Source organism: Myotis yumanensis, unplaced genomic scaffold (assembly GCF_028538775.1).
Source record: "Myotis yumanensis isolate MYYU_CA2020_CCGP unplaced genomic scaffold, mMyoYum1.0.hap1 SCAF_1, whole genome shotgun sequence".
NCBI lineage: Eukaryota > Metazoa > Chordata > Mammalia > Chiroptera > Vespertilionidae > Myotis > Myotis yumanensis.
In genome coordinates, this window is record NW_027223752.1 from 150,203,340 (window position 1) to 150,227,621 (window position 24,282).

Here is a 24,282-nt window from a genome sequence, read left to right on the forward strand (position 1 = left end):
TTTAAATAAAATAGTCAAAGAAAAGTTATAATTTTTTTAAGTAGCAAACAATAAAATACAAAGCCAGCCCTAACCGGTTTGGCTCAATGGATAGAGCATTGGCCCAAGAACTGAAGGGTCCCAGGTTCGATTCCGGTCAAGGGCATATACCTTGGTTGCAGGCTTGGTCCCCGGTAGGGGTTGTGCAGGAGGCAGCTGATCAGAGTTTCTAACTCTCTATCCCTCTCCCTTCCTCTCTGTAAAAATCAATAAAATATGTGTGTGTTTTTTAAATACAAAGCCAAGTTCTAGAAGAGGAGAGTGGGACACTTGACATTTATATGGTACTTAACATCACTCTTTATTACTTGGCAATTTAGTTCTCCACAATCATGTTCTTCATCTTGAGAATGTGAATGACATAGTGTTAGTTGTTTTCATGGATGTTACCTCATTTTGAATTTGGTCCTCGACAAATCTGTACATGTCTAGAACATTTACTGTTACTTCTTTGTGCAAATGAGAAAAGCTAATATTTGAAAACGCTTAGTCACACACTAGTAAATGGGTAAGCTGACTCCTGGTTCCAAATACAATTTTCTGTTCACTTGTACTTTCCTCCAAATTAGTGAATCTTGTTTCTTCTGTCAAAACGCACTGTAAAAATGAAAATGCCTGAAATATATATATATATAGGTTGGATAAACAGAGACTGATAAAATACCAGGTGTGCCGGTTAATAATGTGGATTTTTTTCAATAAGATGGAGTTACACATATGCTGATATATAGGCGATTTGATATGTATGCTATTTTGTTGTATTGACAACAAGCTTCAAAACTTCATATGTCAACTTTTCTGAAGGTGTTAACATCATAGACATTTTTACGCTTAAAAATGTCGAATTTTGTGCCCAAAAAAAAGCATTTGCCAGAAGTTTTAATTCATTATTTTGAATAAAAGTGCTGCTGAAAGTTATCGTATACTTCAGAAAGCTTATGGTAAACATGCTCCATCTCAAGATGCTTGTGAACGCTGGTTTAAACACTTTAAAAGTGATGATTTCGATGTGAAAGACAAAGAACGTCCAGGTCAATTTGAACCATGCTTTGATTGTAAAACAACCAGAATGGGCCGGAAGACACGCAAAGTAATTTTGCTTCATGACAATGCACCATCACACACTTAAAAACCAGTTAAAGACACATTAAAAGATCTTGCCTGGGAAGTATTAACCCACCCGCTATATTCACCAGACCTTGCTCCTTCAGTTTACCATTTATTCTGATCAATGGCACATGCACTTTTTGAGCAGCCCTTCAAAACATACGAAGAAGTGGAAAATTGAGTCTCTGAATGGTTTGCCTCAAAACAAGAAAAGTTCTATTGGGACAGTATCCACAAATTACCTAAAGATGGGGAAATCTGTAGCTAGCGATAGACATTACTTTGAATAAAGCCCTTTTGATGTTTCTCTTGAAATTATCGTGTTTTCTTTGATTACAAAATCCGCATTATTAACCGGTACCCCTGGTATGTAATATGCCAGTGTTATTTTATAGCCTTAGTCTTAAGAAAAAATAATTGTAACTTCCTTAGTCATTCTTTAGTCAGAATCAGATAGCTGCAAGGCACTCTGCTATGGATATAAAGATGGATAAAAGATATCCTTGCCTCAGAAGAAATTATACTTTTGTGGTGATTATAGGTATAAAATGGTAACTAACAATAACAATGAAATAAATGTCACAGAGGCATACTTTTAGGCAAAACAGAAAGTGACAAATACTAACTTGGAAAATCAGGAATGGTTCTAAATAAAGATATAGCAACAGCCAAGCTAGACTCAGAAAGAGGAACTTAACTCCAAGTATAGTAGAAAAGAGCATTTCAGATAGAGGCACTAGCATGAGCAAAGGCATGGACACATGGAAGTATATTCCACCTTCACACCATAGGGACTTACTATATTATATGAGAACTAGAGGCCTGATGCACGAATTCATGCACAGGTGGGGTCCCTCTGCCTGGCTGGTGATTAAGGCCTATTGTGGGGGTCGGCCAGCTGAGGGGGAGGGACTGCGGGAGGTTGGCCAGTGGGAGGGGCTGGGGAGGTGGCTAGGGAACACACCAACCACCAAGGGGTGGCTCCTGCATTGAGTGTCTGCCCCCTGGTGGTCAGTGTGCATCATAGCAACTGGTCAACAAGTTGTTCAGTCGCAATGGTTGTTTAGGATTTTATATAGAGAGATGAGAAGTATGTACAATGGAAAAGAAAGCTTAGCAGATAGAGAAGGGTCAAGATCATTATCAAGAACCTAGAATTTAAGCTGTAGAAAAAGGGGAGACATCAAAAGTTCCAAAGTAAGGAATAGTCTGATCATAGTGATCCAGAAAGAACTCATTAGCAGATACATAGTATGCACATGGCATTGGATTAGACACAAATTCCATATTACCAGAAAAGGCAACTGAACAGTTTGGTCAAATATCAAGGACGGTATCCATTGAGTTTCAGGAATTCCATTGACAGATTTATGTACCAAAAAGAAAGTTGTCTTAGATGGGCTTTGAAATGCTTCTTCCAGATTTAAAGTTCTAACAAGATTTATTAAATTAAAAAACTAAGATTAATAATTTATTTGGAATTAAAGTTATATTCACCCATTTTGGAAAAAGAAAACAAGATAAAGGTATCTTTTTATATAGGTACAAAATCTTTGTAGTTTATGTTTTATGATCTTTGGTAAAAGCATGATTGTCTGTTGTGTCTAATTATAAGTTCAGGAGCAATAGTTTTCGGCATCATTATTTATTTACACAATGAAGGAATATGTATCATGTTAACAGTGCTGCTTTCTTCCACTGGCTCACTCTTAGTCACTTTGTCATTACTTATTTGTTTTACCCAGTGGTTTTAAAAAAAAAATCTCTTATGGATGTGTATAATTCACACTTGTAAGCACATAAACCCCAACATTAAAATAAAGCTATATTTTTTAATTAAATACAAACTGAACTGAGAAAATTTAGTCACATTTGAGCCTCCTGTCACATCTGGATATAGCACATCAATAATGCTCCTTTATCAAACTGGGTAATGAATATTCAAATGGATTTCCTCCTAATTATAAATTAGTTCCCTTGTCCTGATTTTTACTTTACAAATGTTGAAAGTATTTTTTTAACTCAGAACAGTTTTTGTTTTATTTTTTATCATTTATGAGATTTTTTTGTTTGTTTTTAATATATTTTATTGGTTTTTGTTTTTTTTACAGAGAGGAAGGGAGAGGGATAGAGAGTTAGAAACATCGATGAGAGAGAACATCAATAGCTGCCTCCTGCATACCCCCTACTGGAGATGTGCCCGCAACCAAGGTACATGCCCTTGACCGGAATCGAACCTGGGACTCCTGAGTCCGCAGGCCGACGCTCTATCCACTGAGCCAAACCGGTTCGGCAAAAATATATTTTTTTTTTAAAAAAAAGAAAGATGTGTCATAAGCTTCAATATTTTCTCTTCCCTACAGGTCTTGAAACAGTTGCCTCCAACCCCAGAATGCCTGTAAAGTGTCTAACTTCTAATCTACTCCAGTCTAGGAAAAGGCTGGCTACATCCAGTGCCAGTAGTCAGTCCTACACTTTTGTATCCAGTATGGAATCTGAATGCCACAGCAGTCCTACATGGGAAAAAGATTGCCAGGTTAGAATGAAATTTATCTTAACCAAAACCAATTATGTATGTGAAATTAATGATAGGAACACTTTTTACCTTTTCATTTAAATTCTGTATGGAAATGAAGCTGTTACATCAACAGCGGTAAAGATACTCTTCATTTTCCTGTATATCCGGTCAAATTCTTTTGAAATATTGTACTTTTTGCCCTATCAGTGGATAGACATCTGCCTGCAGACTGAAGGGTCCTGGGTCCGATTCTGGTCAGGGGCACATACCCAGGTTGCGGGCTTGATCCCCAGTTGGGGATGTGCAGGAGGCAGCTGACCAATGATTCTCTCTCATCATTGATATTTCTATCTCTCCCCTCCTCCCTGAAATCAATAAAAAATATTTAAAAAGAAAAATACATATATTTTATTTCTTGTTCAAATGTGAAATTACTCACTTTAAATAATGAGATTTCAATTTTTAAAATTTTTGCTGTAAATTGATAGTAAATGTTTGTCTTCTAGGCACCTAAATAGACTTTTTTTAATTTCCTACCTGTGAAACAGATATTAGCTTATTGATTTTTTTTAACCTATATCTCATTTTTAAACTAACACTACCTCTTTCTGTACTGTTTTCTGCCAGTTTCTCATTTAATGGAATGGCAACTCTTCTGGATAAGAAATAACTTTTACCTAAGAGTTTTTTGTTTTTGTGGAGGTTTTTAAATTAAATTTATTGGGGTGGCGTTGGTCAACATGAGCGTATAGATTTCAGGTGTTGGTTTCTATGTTACAAGATCTGTATATTGCACCATGTGCTCACCACCCAAAGTCAAATCTTGTCACCCCCTAGCCCCCAGAAATAACTTTTAGACCACAAAGATAATATATGTGTACCTTTAAAAGCTTCTATTCTAAGAAAATTGCTGCCAAATGAGTGAATTTACTTAATTATTTTACTTAGATTATATATTCTGTTTTTGCTATTTTTAAAAGCTATTAAAACTGAGAGGAACTAAAATTTTAAATTGTAATAAAGTTGCCCTCATAAAATTTCAATAAAATAATGTTAGATTAGCCCTGACCAGTGTGGCTCAGTTGGTTGGATTATCATCCTATACACCAAAAGGTGGCGAGTTTGATTCCTGATCAGGGCATATACTCAGATTCTGGGTTCAATCCCCAGTGGGCGCTAGTATGGCAGGAAACTGATCAATGTTTCTCTCTCACATAAATTTTTATCTCTCTCTCTCTTTACCTTCCTCTATCATATCAGTGGAAACATATCCTCGGGTGAAGATTAAATATAATAATAATAATCTTGATAATAAAAGGCTACTATGCAAATCGACCAAACAGCAGAATGACCGGTCGCTATGATGCACACTGACCACCAGGGAGCAGACGCTCAATGTAGGAGCTGCCCCATGGTGGTCAGTGTGCTCCCGACTGCTGGCTTAGGCCCACTCCTTGCGGGGAGTGGGCCTAAGCCATCAGTTGGACATCCCCCTAGGGCTCCCGGACTGCGAGAGGGCACAGGCCGGGCTGAGGGACCTTCCCACCACCACCACCACCATCATCTCTCCCCCCCCCCCCCCCCCACCCCCAGTGCATGAATTTCATGCACCAAGCCTCTAGTAATAATACTAATGTTCATTAGAATAATGGTAGTACACAAAGAATAAACCTTCTGTTTGATTAAATAATTTGGATTGTATTTATTCCTCATTCTCAGTCATATGATTTTCTTTATTATTGTTGGATATTTGCATTTTAGGAGCAAGGTCAAACTATTTTTTAGTTAAGGCAGGATTTCTCAATTGTTTTTCCTTTTCTCCTTATAGGCTGCTCTGTAGGTGATACGTATATGTTACAGAATAAACCAGATTTGCATTACTAGTACTATTATTTCATTTCTGTCCTATTCAAGGAAAAAATATACTATTTCAACTGTACACAGCTTTGCCTTCTTCCTCTACTTCTGCATCCCTGAGGAATGCAATGATTGGATTATAGAAGGACAAGGGAACCCTGATGAACCCTGTGCTAATCCCCAAATGCATCATTTCTGTGCTTACAGATCAATGAGTTGTAATTCAGGAATTTTCTTTGGTTTATGACTTAAGTGCTCCGAATTAATACTGAGTTAATAAAATTTCATTTTCACATGTCAAAAATAGGTACTATTAAAGATAGTGATTGAAGACTCCCTCTAATTGCATGATCTTGTAAAAATCCTAATGCACCAATTTGCAATATTAGGTACAAAGCTCATATCACCCAAGAACATCTGTAGATGGTTGGAGTTCAGTTTTCAAGAAAAACATTTTGTTATTAATGTATCATTAATTCAACTTATTGAAAATGGATTTAACCCATGTTATTTTTGTTTTTTCATTATAAATTACCACTAATTTAGCCTCATCCTTATCAGCTTGATGTTATTATACTTGTTTGAAGTGATACATGCTTGTATTAATAATATTTTTGACTATTCCCGCCAGCCTGGCTCAATGGTTGAGCATTGATCTATGAACCAGAAGGTCACTGTTTGATTCCCGGTCAGGGCACATACCCGGTTTGCAGGCTCAATCCTGAGGTGTGGGTTGTGCAGGAGGCAGCCCTTCAGTGATTCTCTCATCATTGATGTTTCTTTCTCTCTCCCTTTCTCTCTGAAATCAATAAAAGTATATTTAACAAATAATAATAATAATATTTTAGCTATAATTTACTATTAACTATATTTATATCAAGCCCTGTACTTTTGCAGTTCAAAACAAAATCAATCATATTCCTATTGCAAAGAAGATATATACATAATGCTGCCTTACCCCAAAATTTGTCTAAATATGTTGCCTGTTAATTTTTTCTATTTAAGTAACATGTAATAGAATATCAAATAAGTATTATAAGAGTAATTGATTTACATTTTAGACCCGTGTTTCACTCTAAATAATGTGTATAAATGTATAATATAATTTATGCTGCTTTTTAATTATCTGTTATCATCGTTCTTTTGTTCCATTGGAAAGTAGGAATAGGTAGCATAATAGTTTATGAGGCATTTATTCCACCTAAGTGGACAGAGGTTTAATAGGTTAAAAAAAATCTCAGCTTTATATAACTAAAAAATGGTTCTCCCTCTCCTCTTAGGAAAATGACGATGGATTGGGCTCCCCAATGATGAGCTGGAACACAACTGAAAAGCCTTTATGTACAAAATCTACAAATGACATCGAGACCATAAGTTTCAATAAGAAGAATCTTGAGTTAGCCCTTTCTCCCATCCAGAATAGTAGTGCCGTTCCTGCCAGTGGAAGCTCTTGTGTAAACCTTGCTAAAAAGTGCTTCTCTGGGAAAGATTCTTGGGAAGCAAGAGAACTGGATATAAATAACACTAATATGGCCACTTGCACGAGACAGTCTGGTTTTCATCAGTCAAATCAGGGGACTGTAAATTCTGCTGGGATAACTGAAGAGCACCTTGGGAAAAAAAGTGTTAAGAGACATTTTGAGTTAGTTGACTCCAGTCCTTGTCAGAAAACTATACTGAATAAAAAAAATTGTATAGAGTATAAGCATAGTAATGAAATGAGAGATTGTTATACAAATCAAAGTACAGGCTTAACAACTGAAATTCAGGACCTTAAATTATCAGTATATAGAAGTCAGCAAAATGACTGTACTTATAAGGAGAATATGGTCGATTCTTTTATGGATAAACAACAAACACCAGAAAAAACAAATATCCCAGTGATAGCAAAAAATCTTATGTGCGAACTGGATGAAGATTGTGACAAAAATAACAAGGACAACTTAAGTTCTAGTTTTCTATGTTCTGATGATGATAGAGCTTCTAAAAGTATTTGTATGGACTCTGATTCATCTTTTCCTGGAATTTCTATATTGGAAAGTCCATTAGAAAGGCAGTCCTTAAATCCAAACAAAAGCATCAAAGAATCTTCTTTTGAAGAGTCAAATATTGAAGACTTACTTAGTGTTTCACTCAGCTGCCAAGAAAGTACCTTGCCAAAAGGTGATGAGAATCCTGTTGTCGAAGACAGTAACCAAAAAATGTTAGCTCCTTCTTCAGAGGTGTTGAAAACATTAACCGTCTCTAAAAGAAATGCTGTAGCTTTTCGAAGTTTTAACAGCCATATTAATGTATCCAATAATTCAGAACCATCCAAAATGAGCATTAATTTAGATGCAATGGATATTTCGTGTGCTTATAGTGGTTCATATCCCATGGCCATAACCCCAACTCAAAAAGAAAGATCCTACTTGCCATATCAGGTATGTATAACTTTCGAACACTTTGTTCTTTGGATGGTAGAAAAGTAAACTATGAAGGCCAGACTCTTGCCTCTCAGCTAAACTATATGATATTAAGCATACAGGTTTGTTTTACTTATTGGAAAATTTGTTGGAAGTTTTAATGAAGAAAGGTAAAGCTAGTGGTTGTACTGCTCTATACACTTACACATATTTACGATCATCGATATATATAAAAGCCTAAGTGACCGGCTGGCCGGCCAGTAGCTATGACGTGCACTGACCACCAGGGGGAAGATGCTCAAAGCAGGAGTTGCCGAGCTGTGGTCACTTGGCAGCAGCAGTTCTCAGGTGACGCACCTGGAACCAGAGAGGAGCAAGTCCAATTCCGGGGGGTGTCACCCGAGAACCACCCTCTCCCTATCTGGGACCCCTCAGGGGATGTCGGAGAGGCGGTTTCAGCCCTATCCCCACAGGCCAGGCCGAGGAACCCTACTGGTGCACGAATCCATGCACCGGGCCTCTAGTATATTTATAACTACATATTTTCACTTGACCCCAGAAAATCTGTGAGTTATAAAATTAAAATCTACTCTGCTCTCTTCTAAAGACATATTTAGGTGATCTCTTCTTTACAGAAAAAAAATTGAAAATACATATTCTAAATCTTATTTTGTTTTTGTTTTCTAACCCCTTTTATTTTCCCCTTGGAGAGACATCATAATTTTTAAAAAAGTGGAAACTTGAGAGTTACAAGTTGGGTTTTCTATTCAGAACTTACTGAGTGACTTAGAAGTCCCTTACCCTCAGAGTCTCTGTTTCCCTTCTGTCTGTAGAATATAATGCTCTCTATCCTGCTGAGGTCAGAGTCCTTATGAGACAACAAAATACCTTAAGCACTTAAACTCCAGTTAGCACAAGAGGTTATTTATATTTAGTTCTATCTTACATATTGTCATAATATTTCAGTCATTTGTCAGCCTCAGGCTCCTACAGTGGAGTTTTTTTTTTTGTTAATGTTTTCATTTTTTCTTGCATGTCCACATCTTATTGAAATAGTTGGTGTTACCTAAACTATTGAGTATTATTAGATATGAGGACTTTGTATAATTATAATTCTTTATGAGTCCTTTTTCAAATTTAAGGATATGAGTATGTCCTTTATGCCCAGCTTTTTTGTTTTGGCATTTCTGTTCACTGTAAAAAAAATGAAGATATTTATTGTCTTTTAAAAATTCTTTTTAAATTAGCAGACCCCAAGTCAGGTCAAGTCAGGAACTCCGTATCGAACTCCAAAGAGTGTGAGAAGAGGGGCAGCCCCAGTGGATGATGGGCGAATCCTGGGAACCCCAGACTACCTCGCACCTGAGCTGTTACTAGGCAGGGCCCATGGTAAGGCAGACATGTCTTGAGTTTTTGAAGTGTTACCTATCACACTACATTTTCTTTTGAGGTAATATTGTTTCAAATTTCTTTGGTACTTGGATTACCTGAAGGAGAAGAAAATTAACTCATGCATTACTCTTTCCTCCTGTCTGTGGCATTTGTTACCGGAAAAGAAGAAATGCAGCCGTTTGTTGTTTGCTTCTGGTGTCGTCTCAGTGACCCAGAGAAGCCCCACCTTTCAGCCCTGGTTTCCTTTGCTTTAAACGTCTCCTCAAGTCTGTTGTAGTTTGGGCTCAAAAATACAAAGTTGAGCCAATACCTCTGTTCAGTCTGCAGAAGCCTGTTCCTGTTTAGCAGAGGGTCAAGCCAGAAATGAGCCATTTTTCAAATTGAAATATAGGAAAAAAAGGATGACATTTTCACTTATCCTTTTTTCCCTTCCTACATTCTGAAAATGAGCCGTATTTGTGTCCGAGGGTTACTGTAACAAAGTACTATCGCCTGGGTGGTTCAAAACAACAGAAATTTATGGTCAGACAGTTCTGGAGGCTAGAAGTCTAAAATCAAAGAGTTGACAGGACCATGCTTGGCTTGTAGATGGATCACTCTAATCTTCCCTCTTCATATGTGTTCTCCTTTGTCTCTGTAGTCTCATGGCTGTGTTCTTATAAGGACCCCAGTCATATTAAATTAGGGACCCTCCCGACTCCAGTGTGACTTCATCTTAACCTAGCTAATTATGTCTGCAAGGACCCTATTTCCAAATGTCACATTCAGGGAACCTCAAGGTTAAGACTTCAACTTATCTTTTTTCAGGAGGGCATGATTCAACCCACAACATAACCCTTTCTTCTACATCTTTATATATATTTATTTCAGAGAGAAAGGGAGAGGGGGAGAGAGAGAGAGAAACATCGATGATAAGAGAGAAAATCATTGATTGGCTGCCTCCTGCATGTACCACAATGGGGATGGAGCCTGCAGCCCGGGCATGTGCCCCTGACCGGGAATCGAACCATGACCTCCTGGTTCATATGTCGACGCTCAGCCACTGAGCCATGCCAGCTGGGCCCTTTCTTCTACATCTTTTTTTTTTTTTAATACATTTTATTGATTTTTACAGAGAGGAAGGGAGAGGGATAGAGTGTTAGAAACAACGATGAGAGAGAAACATCGATCAGCTGCCTCCTGCACACCCCCTACTGGGGATGTGCCCGCAACCAAGGTACATGCCCTTGACCGGAATCGAACCTGGGACCCTTCAGTCTGCTGGCCGATGCTCTATCCACTGAACCAAACCGGTTAGGGCTCCATATCCTCTATTTTTGTTTGTTTGTGTTTAATTTTTTTATTGATTAAGTTATTACATATGTGTCCTTATCCCCACGTTACCCCTTATCCCCCCCATTCATGCCCTCATGCCCCTGCTGTCCATGTCCATTGGTTAGGCCTATATGCTTGCATATAAATCCTTTGGTTGATCTCTCCCCCTTACCCCCACCCTCCCCTACCTTCCCTCCGAGGCCCGACGGTCCGATCGATGCCTCTCCATCTCTGGATCTGTCCTTGTTCATCAGTTTATGTTGTTCATTATATTCCACAAATGAGTGAGATCATGTGGTATTTATCCTTCTCTGACTGGCTTATTTTACTTAGCGTAACGCTCTCCAGTTCCATCCATGCTGCTTTCCTCTACATCTTGATAGATGCTTTGAACTCTTGGTGGTCATCTGTCTCATCTTCCCCACCCCACCATCCACAACTTTTATTTCTTTGCTGGATTTTTTTCCTTAGTCTGAAAATTAGTTTCCACCCTTCCACTCACTACCCAACTTCTCAAAGGTGCCTCTTTTGCTTTGGCAATCTGGTTATTATCCCAACTATTTAACTGAAACTTTATTACCAGTCATCTATGATGTCATTATTTACAAATCTGTCAGCCTCTTCTCAGTCTCACTCCTCTTACCTCTATTGCTACTCCTCAGTTCTTCCTTTATCTCTTGTAAATACGGATGTTCTTCCAGATTCTGCCCCTTACCCTTTTTGATGCATGTGCTCCCTGTCAATCTCATCACTCCCATGACTTCGGTTGGGTCTGTGTTGATGTTTCCCAAATATTGATCTCTAATCCTAACTTTCACTAGGCAGCAGACACATGCCTAGTCTCTATTTAGCGTTCTACTGGTCTTTCGAATGCTGCCTGTTAAAACTGGGTTTGTTACCCAGTGTTCTCTTCCTCTGTTCCCTATCTCGGTTTCACCATCTTTGTGGTGATACAGCCATTGTCCCTACATTCAGACATTTAAATCAGGTTAACCATATCTCTGCAGTATTTCTCCTCACCTTTTCATTTCTGCCACTATCTCTGCCTCATCTTTTCCTTTCGTTCATTTAATGGCTTTCTTTCTGGTCTCTTCAACTTCGTTCTGTTATCTATAATCATTGCCACCAGATTTTTCCTCTTCCCCTCTTGTTTACTTTTTTTCTTTAAGACATTTATTTGGAAAACAATAGAAAAATGCACAGATAGCTGAGCTGGTTTGTATTTTTCAGTCTAGAAATTTAAATGATTCTCTTCCCATGACTCTGTACCCTTGCCCACCTTTTAAAAGCTTGGAGCCCATGGTCAGAGAGACCACAGGCATCCCAGAGGGTTGCACAGAAAACACAGGTTTTCCTCTTAAAACGTGACATGGCTCGTGCTGCTTCCCTCCTTGAAAAACTCTGATGACTCTTTAAAAGCCAGGTTAGTGGTCGTAGTGTGTGAGACCCCAAGCTCTCATGGCAGCCACCTCTCAGAGTCACTAACAGGCCTGTATTCCCAGTCCGCTCTTTGAGACACATTCGTTTTCAAATTTTCCACAAGTATTTCCATAAGTAGCTTAGAAAAGCCAGTCCCCAATCATCTTCCTGTCCAATTTTTTCTCATCTATCATCAGTTCACATGTCACCTGTTCCATAAAATGTCCCTTGATCAGTTATGGAGATTTACTTATTCACTGCTGGATTACTTCATTAGAAACTGTTTAAAGCTCATGTCACTCTACCTATGTGATAGTTAGTTGTTATATTTTAGTTACTATATTTTCTCCACTACAAACGCTTAAGAATGTTTCCTAAGACGAGTGTCCGAGGTTTCCCTCGAGATAGCAGTCCAGGAGAGTTCCTGGGCAGCACTCAGTCGCCGTTGAGAAAAATCTCTCCACTGCTGCAAGTGGACGCATTTACTGTTCACCTTTATTCGCCAAAGCAGTAAGCTCCTCGGGCACGTAGCTGGTTTTGTGCAGTGAGCACCCCCTTTGCTAAGTCATGGATTTGCTAACCCGTTTACTGTATTACAATGTGCATGTTCTCTAACTTAGGATAAAGTATGAACGTCAGCTTCAGATGTAAAGATTTACTTTATCAGATCTTGCCACTATTTTAGTGGGGCACCTAGTTACCTCCGCTATCTAGTGACATATTTTTTAAATTTTTATTTTCTATAAAAGTGATTTGATATATCGTTTTTAAAATAACAAGTAATACAAAGCAATTTATAATCAAAAGGAGAAAAAAAACAAAAAACAGCAGTTCCCTGTTCTCTATCTGTTCCCTCATGTCCCCATCCCAGGTCCCAGGGGCAGTCTCTGCTCCTTACTACATGTGTACCTCTCTATTTCCCACTATCATGCTGAGGCACAGCTATGACTCCTCTGATGCCCTCCCTGGTCTTCCCTTCACCATGCAGACATAGGAACTCTGCCAGATTCTCCCGTAGCTTCTTTTTTTTCTTTTTTCTTTTCTTTTTTAATTAATCCTCACCCAAGGATATTTTTTCCAGAGGATGTTATTTTCCATTGCTTTTCAGAGAGAATGAAAGGGAGAGAGTGAGGGGGAGAGAAGGAGAAAGACAGACAGACAGACAGACAGACATTGACATCGATGTGAGACACATGGACTGGTTGCCTCCCAAACACACCCTGACCTGGAACCCAGGTACATGCCCTTGGCTAAGAGTCGAACCCGAGACCCTTCAGTGCGCAGGCTGGTGCTCTAACCAGTGAGCACATCGGCCAGGGCACTCCCATAGCTTCTTGTGCATATTTTTGTTTCAGCTTTCTTAACATTGTGTTAAAATTATCTGTGTTGTCTCTCCCAAAGCAGGCTATTTTCTCCTGAGAAAAAGCTCTTTCTTAATCATCTTTGTACCCCTTATACCGTCACAATTCCTGTTATCTAATTCAATGCATGATGAGAGAATGAACTCAGAATTTTAATACAATGCACCTAACTATTGTTTTCTTACCTGCAGGATTTCTGACTTCCGGTGAGTGAGCTTCTCTTTAAAGCAATACGGCAAAGCACATTAAACAGAAAAGTCAAAGTATAACTAGATCACATTGCAGAAAAAAATTATTTTTCACTTCAGCTCACTTATGAATTATAAACATGAAGTATCTTCTGTCTTCTGAGCAGGAAGACATCCAGGGTTGCTCTGCTCTGTGAAAACAAATGTAGGCATGCAGCATTGTTTATAGTTTTTAAAGGTAGCAGAGACTGAAGATACCACTTTTTTTTTTTTACTGCAACAAAGAAAATAGGCTTGATAAAAACAATAAAATTAGCAGCTACAAAATAGCTGGAATTTTCTAAACCATTTAATTCTGTTATTATTAGAAAATAAAAAGGTATAAACAGTATCAATATACCAATTACAGAAGTGGGCTGTGAATTAGAAAGTCAGTAGTATAAAATCAGTTTGTTCTCTTTCTCAGGCTAATGATATAATTGCTACAATTAATCCCAATATATGATCTTATTAGACTTTGACTCACATATATGGGTATGTGTGACATATCCATGGAGAAAGCATGTATGTTTTTGACATAAGTACATTTGGGCTGAGCTGGTCAAAGGGTCCTAATTTCTAATCTAAGTAAACTAAATAAAATGTATGTTTTTTCCTGATGTCCCCCTACTTTTCTGTTGTTTGGTTATATTCATTATATTATCTAACCTACAGGAATACTTTCTTGGTGCTGCTTTAAAAATCTACTAACTGAGGTGGTTTGTATGTTTTTATAGTGATTACTAAAGACATAAAAGCCTGTAGACTGTTTACATCTTGTGTTCGCAGGGGAAATGGGGTTATGTTGCTTGCAGGTGAAAAGGCATTCTATGTGCATGTGATTATTTTTCCTAATGGCATATTCCACAGTGCTTTCCTATTTTAAAAGGGTGGCAGTTGTTTAAACATTGTAATGGATTTTGTGAAATTGGATTTTAAGAGTGATTTCCAGGCAAATTTAGCACTAGGCTATAGAATCCCTATTCTAAATTTGTACTAAAGTTAACCATTTTGGGACTAAAGTTAATCTTTGGTTAGTAAATACCTTATTCATGAACAGAACTAAACAAAAGCATAAACCAGATTATACGGTCATTTTTAAAAATAATCCTTTAAAACATCTTTGTATATAATTGGTGCTTTCAATAAAAATACTATTTAGAAATCAGTTTTACCTACTTATTAAGACTTAACTCCTAATTACCTCAAGCTGTAGTTTAAATGAATATTACTTGTTAAACTAATTTATCCTTGTATGAATTTAAAAGGAATAAAACACATGAAAACACTTTGTAAGTAAGGCTTTCCATAATTACCAGGCTATCCTCCAATTAGTATAAATGTAGCTACTTCATCTCATACTTTGTGAAGTGCGTGAAACATGAAATCAAAATGTTATTTCCCAATTTGAAATTGAGAGGTACTGTAATTACTTTTAGAGAATAATCTTTAGATTAAATGCATTCCTTGGTTGTGTTTTAGGATTTAGAACATGCAACTATCCATAATATCAGGTTATTAATAAATGACCAAAGTTAGCTTTAACTTTTCTTTAACTAGCTGTATTAAATGCTAATTTTAACTTCTTAGAAAATAGAGAAGGAAAGTAATTGCCATATTGCATAAATGAAGGTCATTTGACTGTTTGTACCTTATGAAGCCAGAAGAAAGCCTTAGGAAATGAATGCTTTGTGCCCAAATATCCATGTATTAATGTTTTAGTTGATCAGACATTTGTAGAAAATTCTTTCAAATTCAACTACTTCCTTTTAAATTCTAGGTCCTGCGGTAGACTGGTGGGCACTTGGAGTTTGCTTGTTTGAGTTTCTAACAGGAATTCCCCCTTTCAATGATGAAACACCACAACAGGTATTCCAGAATATTCTGAAAAGAGGTGATTCTTTTTCTCCTATTAAGATAGATTCATTTATCTCTGTGTATTATATTGAGCAATGATCAATAAGCTTATTCATATTTGTAGATATCCCTTGGCCTGAAGGTGAAGAAAAGTTATCTGATGATGCTCAAAGTGCAGTAGAAATACTTTTAACTATTGATGATACAAAGAGAGCTGGAATGAAAGGTAAGCTTTTGTATTAATAAACTCTTTTACCCTTGATTTGTTTCAGGGGCAGAATGTTAATAATATGAAGTTCACAATACTAAAGATAATTTAACTGTTAAATTTGTTTTAACAGATTTTTAGTTTATTTTCGCCCTCTAGGTATCCATTGATATTTTTGTCTTTATTCTACATTAAAATTTACTGTGGTCAGGTTGTGACAGTCACTCATTGAATTTTATTAATCTCAAGCAGGTACCTGAAACAATTTTATCTTGTCAGTGTCTTAGGTTTATCAGAACCTAATAAATACAAAGAAAAAAAATACAAGAAATACTTTTTTACCAAAACTTTAATTCTATCATTTCATACTGCTTCTTTTCTGATACCATTATTGATTGACAAATGTATCAGGTACCATACTACCTCAAATAAGACTAATTGGTCCATTATGATCCATTCAGTGGTTTTTTTCCACTGCAGGGATATGTTAAACTATAGTTTTGAACTGCTAGTAGATCTCATCAGCTGCCATCAGATCCTTTTTGTAACAGGGTATATAGAGAGACAAATAAGCATTACATTTCCATTTACAGGGTATATTTAGAAAATTTAGCTTTAGTAATATGTCATTTGCATCAGCTTCTGAGTATCCCCTCTAATAAGTTCCATAGTTTGTTTGTTTGCTTGTTTGTTATTTAACAAATCCTACAGAGTGACTTCTAGGTGCCAGACAATGTTGTTTCAGGTGCTAGAGGTACCCATATTCCAGTGGAAAGACGAAGTAAACAAATGCAACCATGACATAATGACATCTAGTTGTAAGGTCTATGGAGAAAGTTAAAGCAGGCCCTGGCAAATGTTGCTCAATGACTAAAGTGTTGTCTTGTGCACTGCAGGGTCATGGATTCAATTCCAGGTCAGGGCATATACCCAGGTTATGGATTCAATCCCCAGTTTGGACACATGCATGAGGCAGCCAATCGATGCTTCTCTCTCTCTCTCCCTCTTTCTCTCTAAAATCAATGAAAAGCATATCTTCGGTTGAGGATTAAAACAAAACAAAAAAAAAGATAAAGCAGGGTGAGAGAATACAAAGTGATGGTAGGAGATATTTTTTAGATGGAGGGGTCAGGAAGACCTCTGTGAAAAGTGGACTTTGAGCAAAAATCTGTATAATGTGAGAGCACAGACATTTGTGTAAACTGAGCTCTAAGACTGACTTTAGAACAAGAGCTCTCAACTGGGGTGACTTTGCTCCCAAAAGGACACTTGGCATTGTCTGGAGACATTTTTGGTTGTCACAGTGTTTGGAGCATTGAGTAGGTAGAGGCCAGGGAGTCTGCTCACCATCCTACAATGCACAGGAGAGTCCCCACAACAAAGAAATATCTGGTCCCAAATTTCAGTTGTGCTGAAGTTGAAAAACCATTGTTCAGCAAATAGCTATAATGTACAGTAATTTGCTCAAAATAAGTGGAGACAGAAGAAAGGCAGTTTTACCAGTGACCTCAGATTTCTGCTTGTTTAATGAACAGTTTAGTTTACATAGGGAAGTCAATGATAGGGGTATTCTTCAGTTACAAAACAGTTGCTTCAACTGTTTTAGTTCCTTTTAACCTAGATTAGAATTCCTTTGTAGATTCAGTTTTGTTTTTGGGGGTTTTTTTTTAATATATTTTATTGATTTTTTTACAGAGAGGAAGGGAGAGAGATAGAGTTAGAAACATCGATGAGAGAGAAACATCGATCAGCTGCCTCCTGCACATCTCCCACTGGGGATGTGCCCGCAACCCAGGTACATGCCCTTGACCGGAACCGAACCTGGGACCCCTCAGTCCGCAGACCGATGCTCTATCCACTGAGCCAAACCGGTTTCGGCTGTAGATTCAGTTTAAGTGAATAGCTATGATGAGAGGGTCATAAAGCACCACATCACATTCAGATATCACAGTTTAAGAATTACTATGGCAAGTAGCTCTAAAGTAATCCATGCTCAGATATTTATTTTGAACAATTAAAAGATAAATAAATTCTCTAAATGAAAGTTGATTTTGCTATGTTATTCCTCTTGCTACCAGTCTTTCAGTTTAGGAAAAAGGCAACATGTAGACATACGGATTTTCCAACCCATTACCCCAATACAGACACATAATTCTTTCCCGTCTGTGTAGTCTTCTCCCAATATTTTCCTCAAATATGATTGCTGCTTTTTTTTAACTGTTTACTGCCTTAATGGCCACTTCATTATTTTGGCAATGCTCTTATTGTTACCTCATGAAGTGAAGGATTGAGAAGGGTGGTATCTAGCAACTAAATATCAGTGTGATCAAAAGAGCACACTTTCATTTTAGTCGGTAGAAGGTAATAGGAAAGATGATCATCCTGCTGGATAGTCAGTGTTTTGTGAAGGTGCAAGTCAGTGATATCAAGGAAGTCAAAGAACCATAATAAAAATGTGTCAGAAGTATCATCCATGTATATGATGAAATCACCATGACAGATAAGGATGGAGCCAGCCCAGACAGTAAGGGAGTGGAGATGAGCTTCTTGCTGAAGTTATCGAGGGCAATAGGTAGTGCTAAGGACTGCAGAGCTGTGAAGAGGTGGCAAAGACTTGGGATGAGAATGGGACATTAATCATGGAAGATGAGTGGTTTGGAAGCTGTATGGGGATCAGGAAGTAGAGCACACTCGCTCTCTTCAAGTCAGGGATTTTGTGAGAAGATGCAGGCAATGAGAAAGACTTCTGTCAAGACAAATCATTCAATCACTCATTTGACAAATACAGATCAGGCACCTGTCCTATACCAAGTGATACACAAAATGACACAGTGTGTGTCGTTGAGAAGAATGTGGGTAAACAGAGAGACAGACAAACAAATGCCTATGAAAGTGACGTAATAAATTAGGGCAAAGTACATGTGAGAATGTCTCTTCTTCATTCCGATAGAACAGTACTTGCTTAGGTAATGGTGTCATATTATTTTCTTTTGTTTTCTATTTTTCCAAAGAGTTGAAACATCATCCTCTCTTCAGCGATGTGGACTGGGAAAATCTACAGCATCAACCTATGCCTTTCATACCCCAACCAGATGGCGAAACAGATACATCATATTTTGAAGCCAGAAATAATGCTCAGCACTTGACCGTATCTGGATTTAGTCTATAGCACATAAATTTGCCCTTTAAGCTAACCTTGTCTTATAGAAAAAGCTACCATAATTATATATTCCTTAATATGAGTTTTATTTAAGGGGGGAAATCATTTTTCCTGGATCAATGAGCTTTTATATATGGTTACAGCTTCCGCAGAGGTAAAAGGCTATCAAGAATATAAGCAATAAGTTATCTTAATCTCAAAGCTTCTTTCATCTTATTTATTTTGTCACTGCACTTTATGAAAATTAATGCATCAATAAAACTAGAATGGCACTACCATTTTAGAGAAAGTGAGCCTTGAGCTTGATTTTCTTTCTCATCTGTTGATTTCAGTCCACCATTCAGTTCGGTGTTAAAATAACAAAACACTATCCAGTTTTATTTTAATGTAATTTATTTGTACATGATTGCCTGCAAAAGCTATAGTCTCCAGGGCAATCCTTTAAAGCTGCATTTGTGACCTCAATATGCAGCTGGAAAATTTCTTCACTCAGTAGTGTAGCTCCTTTTGGGAATGAGGGACAAACAAAAGAACTATGGTTTTGGCTTACTTTCCTATGAATATAGTTTTGCTCCTTTGACTATTTCCTTTGCTTTCTCTACAATGCATATCTGTTTAAAATAGTTATGGAAAGGTTAGCCGTGATATACTGTAGCAATTTTAACAGCTTGTTCAGTTTTAGAAAAAATGTGATGGTTTACATCTTAAAATAATTTGTTTAAAATATATGCAGCATTATCAGCCTGATCCTTTATAAAAAATATACCTTGGCTTAATAAATATAATTGTAACATACTTCAAGTGTATTATTTGTCAACATCATTCTTTCATACACGCACTAAGATTCTGCTTCACAGGTCATATCTTAAACACATTGAGGCTTTCAGCGTACTTACCATTCAAAAGAGCAGAGTTCAAATTGAAGTGTACTGTATGTAAATTTGCTGCTAATCTATTTAATACTGTTGTTCCTTTTGCATTTGGCTTTATGTTTTTACTCTCCATTACCATCCCAGTAAAAGCCTTGCTAATGTAGCTGAGAAAGATAGGACAAGTGTAAAACTTACAGTGAAAGATAGACAGTTATAAGCAGTGCTATATAATTTAATCCATGGCTTAATGTTTTTACTGAGCTTGTTTTGCTAATAGTAATGATTACTTAGATTTAACCCTCCTAATAGTCGTCTCTTCTAATAAAATATTTAAAATAAGTTATTAAAACTTAATTTAATATAAATTATATATTTCCTTAATTAGGTAAAAGAATAAGATTATTTTTTTTAATCCTCACCAAGGTGTTTTTTTTTAATAAAGCAGGAAACTATGTTTTATTATTCATGAAAGAGACCTAAACTAAAAAAATATTGGTGCTCAAAAGAGTAAGATCCAATCCTAGAGGTTTCTTTATGCTCAGCAGGTGGGAATGCACTGACATTTCACTTGCTGGCCACGCCCTGGACCAGGGATATTTTTCTATTTGGGAAATGTACAGTGACCCTATTCCCAAGGAAACAACCATGCCTTTAAGTGAAAAAGTGTGCTGTTATTGACCTAGCATGTGCTGCTATAGTCGCCTGGAACTCTGCATGCTGTAGTGGTGTTTACTGGGAACAAGTGATTTATTATCTAAAATTAACCCTTTAAAGCATCTGTCAGGATGTGGTGGATTCAGATACTGGTTAAAGAAAAACCTGAGGCTTCGGGTCAACGTGGCTGAGTAGGTAACCTCGGCACTTGCATCTTCCCACAAAACTACATCAAATCACAACTAAAATTATAAACAACCATCACAGAGCAACCTGAAGTCCTATAACTAAGCATATACAGAGAACCCACATCTGAGCCTGGTAGGAGAGGTAGAGATAAGGAACAGGCAGATCCGCACCAACACATACAGTTAAAAAACAGAGCTGGATATCTCTGTTGCAGAAGATCCCCTGTGAACCCAGGAGTCCCAGCTCCACACCAGGATCTCCAGCTCAGGGTTCCAGTGCTGGGAAGAGAACTCTCCATAACTTCTGGATGTGAAAACCAGTGGAGATTGTGGCTGAGTGAGACAAGGTGGCTGGAAACCCAGGCGTCCCTCTTAAGGGGCCAGCACACAGACTTACTTAGATTCACTCCCTCTGAGCTCCAGTGCTGGGGCAGCAGCTTGAAAGGCACCAGGGACATAAGGGAGGAACTGAGTTGTCTGGCTTCAAGGCGAGGGTTGGAGGGCAGCTTTCTTCCAGACGGAAGTGCTGACAGAGGCCATTGTTCCTTTGTTGAGCCTTCCCCTTCACAGATCCAGGGCCATATCTGAGTCTCCATCTTCCTGGCTAACATCATTCACCCTGCCCTGGTGGTTCCCCGAGAGCCCAGCCCACCCAACTTGTGGGCCCACCCAAGCTGCTTCCAGTGGCATTTCAATACAAATAGCCTGTCTTGGCTAATGCAGCAGACTTTCCTAAAATCTCTCAAAGGCCCATAAACCCCAACAAGCAGCATGTGGCCTCAGCATGCCCTGTAACTTGTTAAGTACTGCCAAGCCTGGGACTAGCAGCAACTGGTCTCAGCTCACAGCTTGGCCTCTCCCAGACACCTCCAAGGCCAGCACAAGTGGCAGCCACGTGCAGCTCGCTTTGCAGCTCGTGCCAGTTGGCCCTGGGCAGGGCAAAGGCAGTGGCTGATCTTGGTCTGCACCTCCCAGTAGGCCCCTGAGCCAAGGCACCCAATAGACATCTTCAGATTACACTGGAGCTGCCCCCAACGTCCTCTACCAGCAACACACTCAAGGGAAAGACTCAGCTGGCACCAGAGCCTTGCTGAAGGGAGTCCTGCTCTATGAACAAATATAGATACAAAAACATAGAAGCATCGAACAGACTGACAAACCTTAGAAGGAAGGCGGGAGGTGGGGGGGGGAGGTAAGATGCTGGAGGCTAAGTCCAGCGGGTCATAATAAATGCGAGAAGTCCTCGAAAGATTGAATGGACTCTTTCAGCAGGGCTGAAAATCTGCAATTCCCCCAACCTGATGGTCCTTTACTGTTTACCAAACCTTACCTTTGATATATGTATCTGCTTTGCTAGAAGGTAAAATGTGTGAATAAAAAGCCCTGGGTCCAGAGATTCGGGGAGCTTAGTCACTAGAACTAAGTTTCCATCTGGCACCCCAAAATGCCGTCCAAATTCATATTTCTTCTCTAGTCTCTTCATTCATTTATGCACAGCCCCTTCTCCAGATTCCTTGAACCCTTGTAGATGCGGGAAAGACCCCAGCAGTAAGAGATCAACCAAAGGACTTGTATGCATGCATATAAGTATAACCAATGGACACAGGCAGTAGCGGGGTGAGGGTATGTGCTGGGTGGGAACAGGTGGGGAGAGGCCAATGGTGGAAAAAGGAGACATACATAACACATTCAACAATAAAGAATCTTTTTTAAAAGGTACAAAATATTCACAGCACAATTTCCTGAGATGTTAACAGTAAGTAGACTTGCATTTTCTCCTTTGTGGCCTGAGAGATGCTTTTTTGTCATCCTGAAAGCGTTGTCAGGTCAAGAGCTGATGTTTTATTCAAGGCAGCTGATCAATGATCCTCTTTCATTGATGTTTCTATCTCTCCCTCTCCTCTCCCTTCCTCTCTGCAATCAATCTATAATAATTAAAGCATAATATGCTAATTAGACCAGACATCCTTCCAGGCGACCTTCTGGACGAAGCCGGGGTTGCAAGGGAAGCCTGGGTCCTGGGTGCAGGAGGGAAGCCCAGGTCCCGGGTGCCAGAGGGAAGCGGCGCCAGCAGCAAGGGGAAGGAAGGCCTACTCTTGCACGAATTTTGTGCATTGGGTCTCTAGTAAAACTATATTTTAAAACTCCAGTTCCAAGCTTTTGTACTTTAATCCACATGTCCCATCAGTGAACAAGCCTGAAAAATGGTAAATTCAATTGGGAAAAAAATGTTGTATTGATTTTTAGAGAGGAAGGGAGAGAGACATAGAAACATCGATGAAACATTAGTCAGCTGCCTCCTGCACACCCCCTACAGGAGATCAAGCCCACAACCCTGGCATGTGCCCTAACCAGGAATGATCCTGCAACTTCTTGGTTCATGGGTTGACACTCAACCAGTGAGCCACACCGGCCAGGCTAGCAGGCTAATTTTTAAGTTGATAATTTTGTATGTCCCACAAGTGATGTTGTAAATACCCAAATGGTCCTTGACAGAAAAAAGGCTCCCACCCCTGTCCTAAGTGTTAAAGAGCACTTGGGGCATCTTTTGTTCTAATATTTGGTCTTTGATCCCAGTTACTGACACAGGGCTTCTAGATCCCTTGGAATTTCCTGGGTGGTAGGAGTGTCTTGAGGTGACTCCTGGACAGGGCTGGTGACTAGAAAGACCAAGTCATGATTAGAAGCTTGGAATTTTCAGTCCCATTCCTCCATTTTCCAGAAAGGGGAAAGACTGGAAATGGAGTTTATGTTTGATCATGCCTCCATGATGAAGCTACCATAAAAATCCCACTAGTTCAGGGTTCAGAGAGCTTCCAAGTTGGTGAACACGTGGAGGTGCTGGGAGAGTAGTGCACCCAGAGTGCAAAGAGCTCCATGCCCTTTACATATCTCTTCCTTCTGAGTGTTTATCTGTATCCTTTACCATATCCTTTTATAGTAAACTTGTAAGCAGTAAGTTTTCCTGAGTCCTCTGAGCCACTCTAGCAAATTAAATCAACCCAAGGAGGGCACTGTGGGAATCTCCATTTGTAGCTGCTTGGTCAAAAGCACAGGTGACAATCTGGACTTGCAATTGGCATCTAAAATCAGGGGAGAGCAATCTTGTGGGACTGAGCCCTTAACCTGGGGTAATCTGATGCTATCCAGGTAGATAGTGTCGGAATTAATTTATTTATTTAAATATAGATTTTTTATTTTAGTGAGGGAGAGGGAGAGAAAGATAGAAACATCAATGATGAGAGAGAATCATTGATCAGCTGCCTCCTGCACACCCCACACTGGGGATCAAGCCCTCAACCCAGGCAAATGCCCTAACTGTGAATCAAACTGTGACCTCCTGGTTCATAGGTCACTGAGCCACGCCAGCCGGATGTGTCAGAATTTATTTAAATGCTAGGACACCCAGCTGTTATCACAGAAGTGCTTACTGATGTGAGGAGAAAAAAAAAATCCGCACAGCTGGTTTCTGAAGTGTGAGTAGTGTAAGAATAAAAGAAAACACAGGAAGGCTGGACTTTTTTCTATGCAACTGGTTTTTAGAAAGAAGCATCTGACATGTTTTCACACGTAACATTTACAACTGCAAACAAAAAGGCAATGGAGTCTGGCTGATGTGCCTAAATGGTTGAGCATCAACCCATGAACCAAGAGGTACCTGGTTTGATTCCCAGTTGGAGTACATGCCTGGGTTGTGAGCTCCA

At 38.7% G+C, this 24,282-nt stretch overlaps 1 protein-coding gene across 2 annotated transcripts in view; it reads left to right on the plus strand.

Annotated features, from left to right (window-relative positions):
- Window positions 1-19,630, plus strand: part of MASTL (microtubule associated serine/threonine kinase like) — a 32,463-nt gene extending 12,833 nt beyond the window's left edge. Inside the window, exons 7-12 of one of the 2 annotated variants that reach the window (XM_070408434.1) lie at window positions 3,510-3,682; window positions 6,802-7,944; window positions 9,174-9,315; window positions 15,420-15,533; window positions 15,621-15,722; window positions 18,716-19,630. In XM_070408434.1, coding sequence (XP_070264535.1) covers window positions 3,510-3,682; window positions 6,802-7,944; window positions 9,174-9,315; window positions 15,420-15,533; window positions 15,621-15,722; window positions 18,716-18,873 — 1,832 coding nt within the window. In that variant the 3' untranslated portion in view covers window positions 18,874-19,630. The remainder of the gene's footprint in view (window positions 1-3,509; window positions 3,683-6,801; window positions 7,945-9,173; window positions 9,316-15,419; window positions 15,534-15,620; window positions 15,723-18,715) is intronic. The other variant, XM_070408443.1, reaches the window with a different exon arrangement.
- The last annotated feature ends 4,652 nt before the right edge of the window (window positions 19,631-24,282 follow it).